Source organism: Dermacentor variabilis, chromosome 6 (genome assembly GCF_050947875.1).
Source record: "Dermacentor variabilis isolate Ectoservices chromosome 6, ASM5094787v1, whole genome shotgun sequence".
NCBI lineage: Eukaryota > Metazoa > Arthropoda > Arachnida > Ixodida > Ixodidae > Dermacentor > Dermacentor variabilis.
In genome coordinates, this window is record NC_134573.1 from 193,182,049 (window position 1) to 193,195,781 (window position 13,733).

At 45.9% G+C, this 13,733-nt stretch overlaps 1 protein-coding gene across 5 annotated transcripts in view; it reads left to right on the forward strand.

Annotated features, from left to right (window-relative positions):
• The window catches only part of jar (Myosin heavy chain 95F jaguar), a 195,068-nt gene that overhangs the window by 76,799 nt on the left and 104,536 nt on the right, over positions 1-13,733 (forward strand). For all 5 annotated transcript variants that reach the window (XM_075697233.1, XM_075697236.1, XM_075697232.1 and 2 more), the window contains 4 exons: positions 1,772-1,929; positions 5,466-5,557; positions 12,724-12,796; positions 12,859-13,082. In XM_075697233.1, coding sequence (XP_075553348.1) covers positions 1,772-1,929; positions 5,466-5,557; positions 12,724-12,796; positions 12,859-13,082 — 547 coding nt within the window. The remainder of the gene's footprint in view (positions 1-1,771; positions 1,930-5,465; positions 5,558-12,723; positions 12,797-12,858; positions 13,083-13,733) is intronic.

Below are 13,733 nucleotides of genomic sequence, written 5' to 3' on the forward strand. Positions count from 1 at the left end.
CTGTAAGGCCTCAGAAATTTCCATTGTCGTCCATCATTGGCACCAATAATGGTGCCATGAAAATGTCCAAGAACTTGCAGCTCAACTTACGACTTACAACCTCAATGGTATAGTCTGACAAGTTAAAATGCGTTACTGTTCTTTTGGATGGAATGTTGAAGACACTGCTTCTGCTGTTTATTGCAGACATCAGTTTGAAATAGCCAAGTTTGATGTGAGCATGTTCAGCACCATTATTGGCTGGTCCTTGTTTGTTTCTGAATGTAGTTTGCATGCATTTGTGTGGCTGCACTGTAGTCATCAACCGATTACTTATTCAGACACTGATTATTCGGACATGCTTGATTATTCGGACAGCCCCGCGGCACCGCCACCAGCCCCATAGACATTTAATGTATAAGGACGACCGAAATTTCGCACATCTTACAATGTGTTGTGTAATAATTTGGACTCTGACTGCACGACCGTGCACTATTGTGGCCACTGAGTCGAGCAGAAATAGTGATATTTTTGTTTTGAGACATTGCCGGCATGGTCGTTGGTATGTTGCTGATGATTCGTGAAACCTAAGCTAGCAAAGCCTAGTCGATCTAGTAGTCTGATGAGAATTTAGTGCATGCATTGACTGGTACATTAGTCTATCTGTAGACAGCATGACAACGGCACACAATTTTGTAGAGACTCCTTCCGCTCAATTCTTACCATCCACTGTTCATGGCCAGCTGACCCCATTGACAATGCGTGAGGAGCGCCACTCTGACTGCTGATGAAAAGCGAAAAGCGCGATAAGAAATAGCTTAAAAGACATTGCTAGAAAATCACAGCCACAAAATCTCTAGGCAAGCATATGTTTGGGCAGCAACACGCATCAACAAACTTGCGCTGTATTCATGGATGATCACTTTCAAAAGGTACTTTTATTTTCACGACATTTCGCATAACTAGCACGGGATGCATCGAAGGGCGGCTGCGCACAGTGATAAGATAGCATGCTTGGCACCGTGCCAGGAATGCCGTCACTCCTAGACGCCGATGCGTCTTGCGGCATAATCATACGAAATTGAAGGTGCATATCTCCAAAAATGACAATCTGAGAATACAGCACACCTTTTTTGGCCACTGTTGGAATGAAGTCACTTATATCTGGGCGAATTTGTTATTTCAGACTCTTGGTTATTCGGATGTTTTGGCGGTCCTCGTCGAGTCCAAATTATCGGTTGGCGACTACTGTAAAAGTGCAACATTGTCTTGTTTGCATTTTTGTAATGGTAAAATTCCTTGTTGATTGCTGCCTTGAGAGTGGTTTCAGTAACCCCAGTGTTAGTATCTGTGCTGGACAACCAAATCATATTTTGTACCTTTATGTCATGGCAAACATTGTTGAGCCCTTGCCTTCCTGGCATGATAATTGCTATGTGCATGTGTGATATACAGCATGTTTGACGAAAGGACAAGCACAGCACTGAACAAACACATCTAGTCCTTTGTCCATAGCTGCTGTATAACATACGTAATCATTTCAAATGACCTAGCCTGCGAGCACTTGCATATGCTATGTGCAATTTTGTTCCTCCAGATATACATAGCCTCTTCGATATTTTAGAGTGTTTGCTTGCTAATGGACAGTTTTTGACTTGTCTGCACCACAAGGCTGCATGCTTCACTCTGTGTGGTGTGCATGCATGCAAAGGGTCTTGTTGCTGTGTGCAAATGCCATGATTGTGACTGATGCAAGTTGTCGCATGTCTGCTGGTGTGATTCCCCACCCCAGGGTGCCCCTGAAGGCCTACGAAGCAAACAATGCACGTGATGCCTTGGCCAAGGCTGTCTACTCTAAGCTGTTTGACTTCATTGTACAGCGCATAAACCAGAGCATTCCATTCAGTTCATCGTCCCACTACATTGGTGTGCTTGACATTGCTGGATTCGGTAGGCATTTTTTGTTTTCCTAATGTTTGATTTTGTTTTGCTTTTTTCGTTTATTTACCATGTGCAGCAAAAATAGCTTTAACTAAAACTCCAGGAGGAGGGTAAAAAATGTATGTATTTTTTTCTCTTCCCCCCCCCCCCCGCCCTTCCCCCACCTTCCTTTTCAGTACACTAAGCCGTAAAAGTAGGAAAAAAAGTGTCTTTCTTTCTTCTTATCTCATAATGGCACCCTGTAACATGAAGAGGTCTGAAGGACTGAGGCTACAAAGCAAAAGGTCGGAACAAATTTAGAAAAATAAGGGCCCATACTTTACCATTTTCTGTTAGCATAAAGCAATAGTCAAGGTGTCCCAAAATTATTGAATTTATTTTTTGGATTGTGCAATTGATGATTTGCTTGCACACATTGGGCTTATGTTCTGAAAGTAGCAGGCCTCAACAATCTCTTGCGTGCGCATGACCACGCGCCACCTAGAAAATGCACTGCGGTTAAAAGCAAAGGAGCATCTGCAAGAGGTTTTGCCCTAAGATGTTTACTCTGTAGCAGTGCTTCCAAGCCTAGATAAGTTTCCCTAGATGTAGGAATCTTATGCTTTGTATAGGTTCGGAAAGGAAGAAATTTGTCCAAATATGTTTGTGCAAATGGTTGTGTTGGGGTTTTTGCTTCTGTGTGAAATGTTTTTAGTATACTATTACTCCAGCATCTGTTTGCCATATGTATTAACATGTGTGAACTTATATTATGCCTGCTCCCTTCTGTAATGCCATATTGACCTTGAAGGTATGGAAATAAGTCAGTTTGGTTTACAACTTGCAGGCATTTATATAATGTGTGTTGATGAGCTAGTTGGTACATTACTTGGAAAATTGAACCGCACTAATTACAGGACTTAACAGAAACAACATGGGGTGTTATTTTGTGCCTTCTTCTTAGTCCCATGTTTAGTGCAGCTTGTTTTTCTTATAAAAGCAGCAACATTTATGAACCCATAGTGAATCACGTGACCCATTATGAACCACCAAGTATGCATGTGTGAGAGATGTATTTTCCAACCACAATGCTCTCGTTCACAGACTAGTAGAACAATGTATTGTTCCCATTCAACAGCTTCACCTTTACCACTGTAAACCCCTCTGCCCTTTTAGAGTTCCACGGTAGCAAAGGCTCTTGAATGGCGACAGCGCATTCCATTTCGATGGCTAAGTGTGGAGTAGGGAACCATGATGATAATAAATTTTTCCACCTTTTGTTTGACACCACTGTGTGGATGCTGCAGATCGTCTGCATTCGCGTAGTACTTCCCCACCCAGCTGTGTTTGTTGTGGCTGTGTCACATCTTCCTTGCCCCCCATCTTGCATCCTGTTGTGCGCAACTCAGCTTTGCCGGTGCATGTGCTTCCTTGCTGGCTATCTTCTTTAGCTGGTGCGTTAGGCCATGTACACGAGGCACAACGGCGACCTTCTTCCTTTTCTGTAGAATGTTTGCTTCTTGTTGAACCTTGCTGTTCAAGAGTCTCATATTCTTTAGCAACCCTTCAACGACCGCTGTAAGCAGGTCTCTGGGATAGCGAGCATTGTTGAGCTTGTTACCTGGTGCATGAAGCTCTCTTCCATTACGTGATGACACAACTTCTTTAGTGCGGCCTATAGCACTGTGGTCACGATAGCTCGTTTTACATTCTTGGAATGGTCAGAAATGTATGGCAGGAACCAGGTGCAAGGGTGGGTTTTCTACTTCCAGCATGTGCACTGCTTTTCGAAGGTGATGACCAAATCAGGAAACCTAATTCCTTTTCTTTCTGGCATTTCAAAGGTGAACTTTAAATCTAGACGTGCTTCATGAAAAGGGGTCAGAACACCTTCCCTACATTTGTTCAGCTCTAGCTTGTCGGCTGTACTGCAAAACGCAAGAAAATCATCCATTGCTAGAACGTGGTTGTCTTTTAAGGCATCCTTAATGAGCCCGCTGCTGTGAGGAAAAGATCACACAAGTACTGTGCGACTTGCGCTACTGTGCGATTAGGGGCGGGCGAGAGGGGCAGGTGAGCATGTGTCTCCTCCTCTAGTTCGGCTGTGGTTGCACATGGCCTGTGCGCACGACTGAGTACATACACGGCCTGTCTTAGAGGTACATAGGTTGGAAGAGCCAAGATGGCCGTGACTTCGTGTACGCCGTCTTCCCACGCATTTAGTTCTGAAGGTTATGTCCTCGAGTTTCAGAGGATGGACAGAAGTAGACACAAACAGCACCGTGTGTGTCTACTTCTGTTCTTCCTGTTTACTCCGCACTGTACCCAAATATGTGTGTGTGTGTGTGTGCGTGCGTGCGTGCGTGCGTGCGTGCGTGCGTGCGTGTGTGTGTGTGTGTGTGTGTGTGTGTGTGTGTGTGTGTGTGTGTGTGTGTGTGTGTGTGTGTGTGTGTGTGTGTGTCAGTGACTGTACTTGTATACATAAAATGTCGCTTTTTTTTATATGATGTGAAGTGCCAATATTAGCAACTTCACTATATCGAGGTTTAACTGTGAAACTTCACGCAGGAGGCTATGTTAGCAAAATAACTTGCACTGCAACATCATTTCAACTTGAGTGCATTATATTAAATATTCTAAAGTGAGCTTAGAAGTAAATTTAAGATATAAATTAGGAGTCTATTTGCATAACAAAAAACAAATTATTTTTACAGAAGCCATTTGACAAGCTGAACAGTCGTACCTTACAAAGGTGTAGGGAAATTATTTATTTAAGTGAGGGGAAAGCTAAAGTTGGCTTTGGATGTTTGCAGCACTGCAAAGTAGTCGGGGTGCATAACATTAAACCTTATTTGCATGGAAACAGCACCCCTCGTGTCTGTACGAATTGGTATGAATGACCAGGACATGCAGCAGAAGTTCTTTCTGACATGCATAAGCCTTGATAGACAAACCCCTGGAGTGGCCTGATAGCTAGCTACGGTAATTTCAATGTCCTTTATGTGCATTTTGTGGCTTGGACAGTAATTTAGCAACAATGGTTAACCGTGCATTACCAGGATAAAATATGCACTGCATATCAAGTGGCGAATTGCAGAATGTGCAAGAAAATTGGTGTGAGACCAATTTGCTGACCTGCTGTAGTAATTCTGCATTCCACCAGAGCTGAACTGCACTAGTGTTCAACACTTGCAAACTTCCCTACATGAATTATTTACTAAAATAGTTCACCGAAAGTGATTTGCAAAGTGCAGGTGGATGCACGAGAAAAAATTGCTTCGTGAACCTGACAGTAGCGTAAAGGCACATGGAAAACCTAAATGTTCACAGTTGAGAAAAAAAAAAGGCAGCAAATAGCCTTCCTTTGTGGCACTGTGCTATAGTCAGCTGGTTTGTTACATGTCCTTTCAGAACATGACTGTGGTGACAATTTAATTTGTTGTAATAATACATGTGCAGGTTGGATAGCCATTCACTAAACGATACCTATAAGGCTTTCATAATTTTCACCTTTCTTTGTTGCATTCGAGCAGCTTTAATATCATGTGGCCCGTTTCTGTTTACAGAGTACTTCCAGGTGAACAGCTTTGAACAATTTTGTATCAACTACTGTAATGAGAAGCTGCAGCAGTTCTTCAATGAAAGGATTCTCAAAGAGGTGACTGGCCCTTCTCTGCTGACTGTATGTTGGAATGCAGTGGCTTGTGTGATATTTACGTGGGCACTTCTATTAGTTATTGCCCTGTAATTAAGTTCTTAACTCTTCAGAAATTATATTGCTTGTATTTATTAATGCTGCCATTCCCCCTTTGGGCATTTCATCAGGGTTGTGCACAAAATGTGTGAAATAGACAGACAAAAAGTTGTAACAAGCCTGCAATGCATAGCATCATAGATGCAATATTAAAGTAGAATGAGACTATTTACTGACCAGCAGCTTATGTACGAACCATTAGGTATGCTTATACATTACCGTATTTTTCCACATTTAACCTGCCACCGTGTATAACCTGCATCCTCAAATACAACAGCCCAGAAAGAAAGAAAAAAGGAATCCACATGTATAACCCATGGAACTAACTGCATACAACAACGCTCAAATCTTTGCATAAACAGTCTCCATTCGCAGATGCACAGCTCATCCACATCATATCTTCAGCCAGCTGCTCTGTTACCCCCTCCCCATTTGGCAATGCTGACAAAGCTGTATCCACATGATGGATGGGATTGCGGACGAATCGGTCATGTGACATGTGATATGAGTCTGATCATTTCGGAGCTAGCATTGACACTACGGAGGACACTGTAGACAGAGCAGCCCTCGCTAAGTCAACAGCAATGGAACAAATGCGACTGATTAAAAAAAAAAAAACTTCCATGGTGTCTCTGGCTCTCCCTCCCACATATGAAGTGCTTCATGCAGACCAAGGGAGCGCCACTGGCACGTGCGAGTTAGGATCACGTCGTGCAATCCGCAAGCTCTAATCGCGATTTGCTCCATCATGTGAATACAGCTTTGTCTTTAGCTTCTGCTGTGTTAAGGTGCGTCCTCAGTTGCAGAAATAAGCGCAAGCAAGGCGGCAGGCTTAAAAACGCGTGCCGTGTTTCGAAGGTCACACCACTGCACGCATTCGTGGTTGTGGAGAGCAGCGGGCAGGCGAGAGTTCTCGCCCTCTCTCGAGATGCCTCGGGAATGACAGCACGGGAATGAAGCTTGCTGAGAAAACACGGCGCGCGCGCCAGTCGGGTTCGCCGGTGAGAGCATTGGCCCCATCGACCACGTGACGACTCGGGTGACGTGCTCACTCGAGTTTGCGGAAACGCAGCACTGCAAAAAAATGGGTTCAGGACCCATCCTCGCGCGGCAGAGAATTCTTGCCGCGAAAGTGCCTTTCGTGGTGCGCCTTCGTAAGCATGTTGCTTAGCGCGTGCTTATTTCTGCAAGAGATTATGTACCTTTAGGACGGCCATATAGCATAGTTCTTCGTGATCCAAGTTCTGATTTGCCGGCGTTGCGTGCACTGTTTACTATTAAATGCCAAGTGGCTGCCCGTAAAGAAGAGGAGAATGGGCGACCAAGGAGAGCAGAAGGAAGCTTCAATGCACAGGGGTGGGGCTCCCTAGGAGATAATGAAACTAGGAATAGCAGGAAAACCTTGTCTTGAGATGTGACTTCATGGCAGCATAACTTCACCTTGAGGTGAAGCCACGCTGCCGAAGAAGCTACACCTTGAGGCAAAATTTGCATATAGCTCTCACCCCGACTTTGCTGGATCACTTCGATATACCACTTCTGGCTACCATCGGGCTGCCAGAGCCAGCCAGAGCACCTTCATTTTTCTCGGGTTGCTCTGCCCACTGTGCGACGCACTTCCGCCGCACGTTCGTTTTGCTCGGGCCGGACGGTTCTATCTACCCGCCGGCTGCCAGAACTAGCCGGAACAATTTTGGTATGGCTGCTCTCTGGAAGTTTTTCTGGCTAGCAGATGACAAAAAGAACCAATGAGCGCTCGCCGCCATCTTTGTGGGGACTTGACGGATTGCAACTCAGGCGCTTGAGAATTTTTACCTCGCTCATGTTGAATTCCAATGGCGGAGTCGGAGCAAGTTTTTCTGCTCGTTGCGGAGCAAGCTTGTTCCTATGACAGAGTGAGGGCGGGAGTAAGGTGTTCCAATGAGAGAGTCGGAGGGGATTGAGAGCGGGAGTCACTCCGTGGAGCAGAAAAAGGTGCTCCGCCAAAATCGGCGGAGTGGACCGGAAATTTGCGTGACGTATTTCCTTTACTACGTTTGTCTGCTGGGAGGCGCCACTGGTCACGACTCGCGAGGAAGCAAAAGCTGCTGCACGCTTGACGAGATATCCATTCCGCACTTAAAAAAAAAAAAAACAGGTGAACGGCGCTGAAGAGACAAGTGACCGGTGCGGCGGTGTGGGAGCAAACAGCGGAAGGAAATGACAACACGCAAGGCATCCTAGGTAACTCAGAGATAGAAGTTCCGCTTCCGCCTTGCTCCGGCGGCGCAGGTTGTGTTCCACTCGTGGATTTGGAGGCGTTGCTCTACGCCAGAGTCGAGTGCTCGCTCGTGGAGTCTGTCGGCTGCTCCGACTCCACCATTGGAATTCAACATCAGTCAACTGGCTACAGTCATCATCGGATTCCATTACTTCTGGCGTTATCTTCTAAGCTTCTAAAGCACCTTGCGAGGCATTATCTTCTAAGCTTCTAAAGGCCTTGCGAGGCGGTGCGATACGAGCACGAGGACTGGAAATAGTGATACAAGGACCGGAACTAGCTGGCAGCTGTCCTCCAGAACTACGAAAATCGAAGAGGCCCACTGTTAAATTTTACTATTCTTGGTACGAGTTATACATGCAAAATATGCAGTATTAGCTACAGCGGGTGACAAAAAGACAAAGGACAAGAACAAAGTGAACACCCAGAGCACTGTGTGTGTTCACTTTGTTTGTCTTTCTGTTGCGCTGTAGTTCTTGCATATATACAGACCAGCTACTCTGGGTTTGTGTCGTTGCAATGGAATGATGCTGGCGTCTGTCATTGTTAGGTTAAAGTGTGGCACGGGCCTTGTTTTGCCATTATAGCAAGAGATAGTGCAACCATTTCAACTCCACAAATTCCAATTTCCAATTCCAACCAGCTCTCTCATATTATTGTGCACAGGGAATGTGCACAGCGAGCTCTCTGGCTCCTCCTGTACCGCCACCGCCAGCATGTGCATTGAGCAAGGCCATTGGAGCTCAGCAGAGAGAGTGCGCAGCATGGAGACGCGGCGATGTTTCCAAGGCACGCTTCCTGGGGAAAGGAAGAGAGAGTGAGGTTCGGCACGCTTGCTGCCAGAGAGGGCTCAAAAAAACGAAGCATAGCTAAGCGGCAATAGCGCCCACAGCACCTTAGACGGCATATTCCGCCGATCTTTTTCCCCGCTCTCTTCTTTCTTTTCCCTTTGTCGTTGCTTCGCAGCCCCGTTGACTGCTGCTCGGACTGCTCCATCTGCGCATCGCGCATTTTCTTCTGTGTACCTGTTTCAACGTGCCGTGTGTAGCATGTATGATTGCGGTCACCTGGCGACCTATGGCATCCGCAGACATAAAAAAGAGGAAGAATCTGGACTTTGCAAGAAAGTTTGAGGTAATTCGGCATGTCGAGAACAGAGAAAAGTCCTCCGTGGTAGACGCATTCGGCATTCAGCGGTGTACTTTAAGTACGTTGTTAAAAAACAAGCAGGACATTGAGCTTAAAGCAGGTAAGGAAAGTCGCTCGGGAGTGTGTCGTGTGCGCCCTGCTGCTTTTGACAAAGTGGAGAAGGCACTCTATACGTGGTTTCTTGAAATCCGAGTGAAAAATATTCCCGTGGATGGCCCGATGTTAATCGAAAAGGCCAAATGGTTTGCTACGGCTCTTGGCGAAGAGAACTTTTGCGGTAGCACTGGGTGGCTGCAACGGTGTAAAAACCGCCACAGCATTGTAGGAAAGGCCATTTCAGGCGAAAGTGGGGCTGTCAGCAGCCAGGAGATGCAGCAGTGGCTTTGTGAGGAGTGGCCAAAGATCACTGCGAAGTTTTCGCCTGCAGAAATCTTCAATGCAGACGAAACTGGTCTCTTTTGGAAAATGTTGCCAAATAGGACGCTCGCTCTTCGTGGAACCTCATGTCACGGCGGTAAAATGAGCAAAGTGCGTGTGTCAGTGCTGCTAGCAGCCAACCTGGATGGCTCGAGCAAGCTACGGCCATTCGTGATCGGGAAGAGCAAGTCACCGCGCTGCTTCAAGAACTGTAAACAGCTTTTCGTCCGCTACGGCTGTAATAGGAAGGCCTGGTTGACACGACAACTTTTTGTTGAATGGCTGCAGGCTTGGGACGCTGAGTTGGGCAAGTCAGGCGGCCGAGTTTGCCTTCTGGTAGACAACTGTTCGGCCCATCAAACGACTTGCAAGCTGCAGCGCATCGAACTGGAGCCCCTCGACCAGGGTATCATAAAGGCATTCAAGGTAGGCTATCGGAAACGACTTATTCAACGACTCCTCGTAAACCTCCGCATGGGAACCGATCTCAAGATTGACCTGCTCGGCACGATCCAAATGATTACCGGCGCTTGGGGCGACGTGAAGCAGGCCACAGTAGCCAACTGTTTCGGCAAGGCAGGCCTTGAAGTGGCCGGAGATGAATTTCCAGAAGCTTTAGATGACGATGAGTGCTTGGAGGTCGCGTTTCGCGACTTGTCCAATTTTCCCGGCGCCGTCCCATCCGAAGTGACTGTTGATGACTTCATTAACGCTGACAGCGAAGTTCAAGCGGTAGCCGATCTCGCTGATGATGACATTGTGACCGGAATAGCTGGTGTTCAAGACGGCGATTCCAGTGATGACGAGGGCAACTGTGTTTTCGAAGAAATGCGTCCATGCACAGCCACTGAACTGGCGTCAGCATTCAGCCTGATTCGGCGCTGTTGCGGCGAAATGGAAGGCACTGGGCTCTCGCACTTGGACAGTCTCGAGAAGATTGAGTCTAGTGTTTTCAACTTCATTTCCCAGCAGCCCAAAATTAGTGATTTTTGTTCAGTGAAATAAGGCGCCTTCATATTATGTGCACATGCTATGCGATTCGCGGCTGTTCCAGTCGGTAAGTCACAATTTGTTATGATCGCGAGTGCTTTTTTTGGCCTATATCTGTATATAGAATTTTTGCTATATCGAACTATTTCCCGATCCCCGTCGAATTCTATATATCCAGGTTCAACTGTATATAATGCAATAGGAGCTATGGTATTCACACTAAAAATCTCTGGGTATTAACACCACTGCTGACGTAAGGTCAAGTTAACAAACGTGTAAAAAAGATTACCATTTGCTTACTTTGTGCTCCTATTTATCAATGTGTAGTATACTTGTGGTGCTTGTCCACCTGAACTTGTCACAGTAATAAAATTCCTAAGGAATTGTGTTTGCAGAACCTAAATTTGAAACTCTGCATTATTGACTTGCATGTCAAGATTCAGCATATTGGGTTGCTTGTTTGGACCACTGTGCTCATGAAAGAAAGAGCGCAGCTTGGTCTTCACCTGCAATTAGCACACTTGATTCAAAACACAAAGCTGCCATACTTGGTTGTAAATAGGACATAAAATTTATCAGATAATGAGCTTTCTTATTCGCAGTGGTGATTTCTTCATTGCTTTCAAGTCGGCAACTTGCACCTCTTGCGTGGAAGTGCATTTCTGTTGCTCTGGCAAAATTCAGCCCTTGTAGTTATTAAGTACCAGCCCGTTTAGCACCTCTAAAAAAGATCTCTGAAATGTGGCCTCCTTTCAGAGCAGTTGGAACGTAGGAAGATATTTACAAATACGCCACACTTGGCCAAGAGGCAACAGCCCGTGCTTGGCTCTAATCGTTGTCGTCTTCGTATTCACACTACTGGCCTCTTTGTCATTGTAAATACTTGTGTGTAACACTACCCCAGCGGCTAAAGCGCCGTCCTGGAGCAACTTAAGGCAGGGCTCATAGCACCCTAGCACAAAAACGTCACGTTTTTGTGCTTTTTGTTTTTGTCACTTTTTGTGACCACGTGAAAGAGCTTTTAATTACTTTTTGGAGCTGAATTAGAATTATTTTAAAATGTTTGCAGCTTCCAATACCTCGTTGTGGGTGCCCTTCGCATACAGAAGCAGCATATAGCGGGCTTTTTATAGCCTCACAATTTGGTGTCTCAACCCCTTTAACATTGAAATGAAAGACAGCATGAAGGTCAATTCATTTCGATGCTGCTGCGGCACTTATCTTGCTTAATTTGCTATCGCAATCGATGCTTCACCTTTCGAGCGAAACAGCTACTTTTCTTCTTCTTACTTTTGAGGTTCATCACTCACTCTTTGCAATAGAGTTGTTAGACATTGCGACAAAAGTTTCGAAAGTGAGGCGTTTCAGATATTATGGACTTTGGATAAAACTGACTTTTCCTCGGATTATCAGAGTCCGTTGTAATGAGAGTCGGCTGTATCACTTTGGATTATATATGACCATTCTTCTCGCTTAGTTTGGTCTACCCATATTATTTATTCAGTGAATTCCACTTCTAACGAACCCAGTTGTTGGCTACAGTGCACGAAAGCTTGGGGAAATCTTGCACAAAAGCTTGAGCAAATCTCGTCTAGGTGATACATATTTAATATACTGTGCTTCGATGATGCGTGCGCTAGTGCAGTGCATACAACTGCTTCCAGGGACTTGCGGAATCTGCAAAAATGCACTTTTTCTTACGGAATGAACACAACAGTGGCAAACTTTCCAACTGCATGCCAACTATATATCGTGAGAAATGCTGTAATGGTGGATTGCAGATTAATTTTGACCACCTGGGGTTCTTTAATGTGTACCTAAATCTTAATACCTGAACGTTTATGCATTCCCCCTATGAAATGCAGCTGGTGCAGCCTCCTGCTTAGCAGCGCAATGCCATAGCCCCTGGTCGACTGCGGCAGGTCATTACATGAGCTTGTCATTGATTATCAAATATTCTCTTTAGTAGGTTGGCACAAATAACATGTTACAGGAAAAATAGATTCCTTATCTCTACTTTGCTGTCTTGAAAAATGTGACATCTTTGTAGAAAGACTGGGTATTTGCGCACATGCTCGTAGAGGAACCTGTTCTGGGGAACACAAGTCAGTGTGAACTATGTATGGAGCTGCTGCATTGTGCTGTGGATATCTCAAGTACTATCGTGGCCCATTATCTTCATAATGAAGTGAATTTCACTCTTTTGGTTCATTTTTCACTACTTGTTACATTGTGCGCCACCAAACCATTTCAGGAGCAAGCGTTGTATGAAAGAGAAGGCCTCGCTGTGAAAAAGATAGAGTATGTGGACAACCAAGACTGCATTGGTGAGTGCTCCTTCTTGTGGTGGCGTCAGCTGTGGGCAATGTGTGAGGGCACCACATTGCAGACCTGCTGGAGGGAAAGGGCACGGGGATCTTTGACCTGCTCGATGAGGAGAGCAAGCTTCCTCGTTCGAGCCACACCCACTTCACCTCTGTGCTGCACAGCACACACCCCAGGCACTTCCGCCTGGCTGTGCCCCGAAAGTCCAAGCTCAGGGACCACCGAGAGATCACCGACGACGAAGGATTCCTCGTCAGGCACTTTGCTGGAGCTGTCTGTTACGAAACGGTACGTAGACTCCTGCCTTCTTCATCAGTTGCATAGCACCTTGTCCGGTGTTCAGTGTTGCATGAGAAGAACCAGGGGAATGGGCAGGCTTCAAGTACAGTCGAACCCACTTATAACGGTACCCCATCATGTACACCGATGCACCATCAACTTTTGTATCTATTCTATGGTGGAATAAAGCGCTTGCTTTACCGGTTATAACATTTAAATATGTCTACCAGGGTGGCCATGCTGAAAGGAAAAAGGCAGCAAAATTCTTTAAAAAAAGAATGCGAGCTGCCGCACCTGCCTGCATGCTGCACACCTTCATTGCATCGCCGGCTTCCCGCACCTCCCTTCTAGCCCTCGGACGTCAGCGCAGTTGACACGTGTATCGAATGGGTGGAAGAGAGACGAGCGTGTCGCCCACCGTGGTGTTGGACTGCTAAGCACAAGGCCGCATTTTGATGGGGGCAAAATCTGAAAACACCCTTGTGCTTAAATTTAGGTGCACGTTAATGAACCCCACATGGTCCAAATTAGCGGAGTCTCCCACTACGGCGTGCCTCATAATCAGATCGGGGTTTTGGCACATAAAACCCCACAATCTAATTTTTAGAGATGGGCGCATGAGGCCGGTGATCCATGGGGCGATTTGGTGAAGCCATGCTG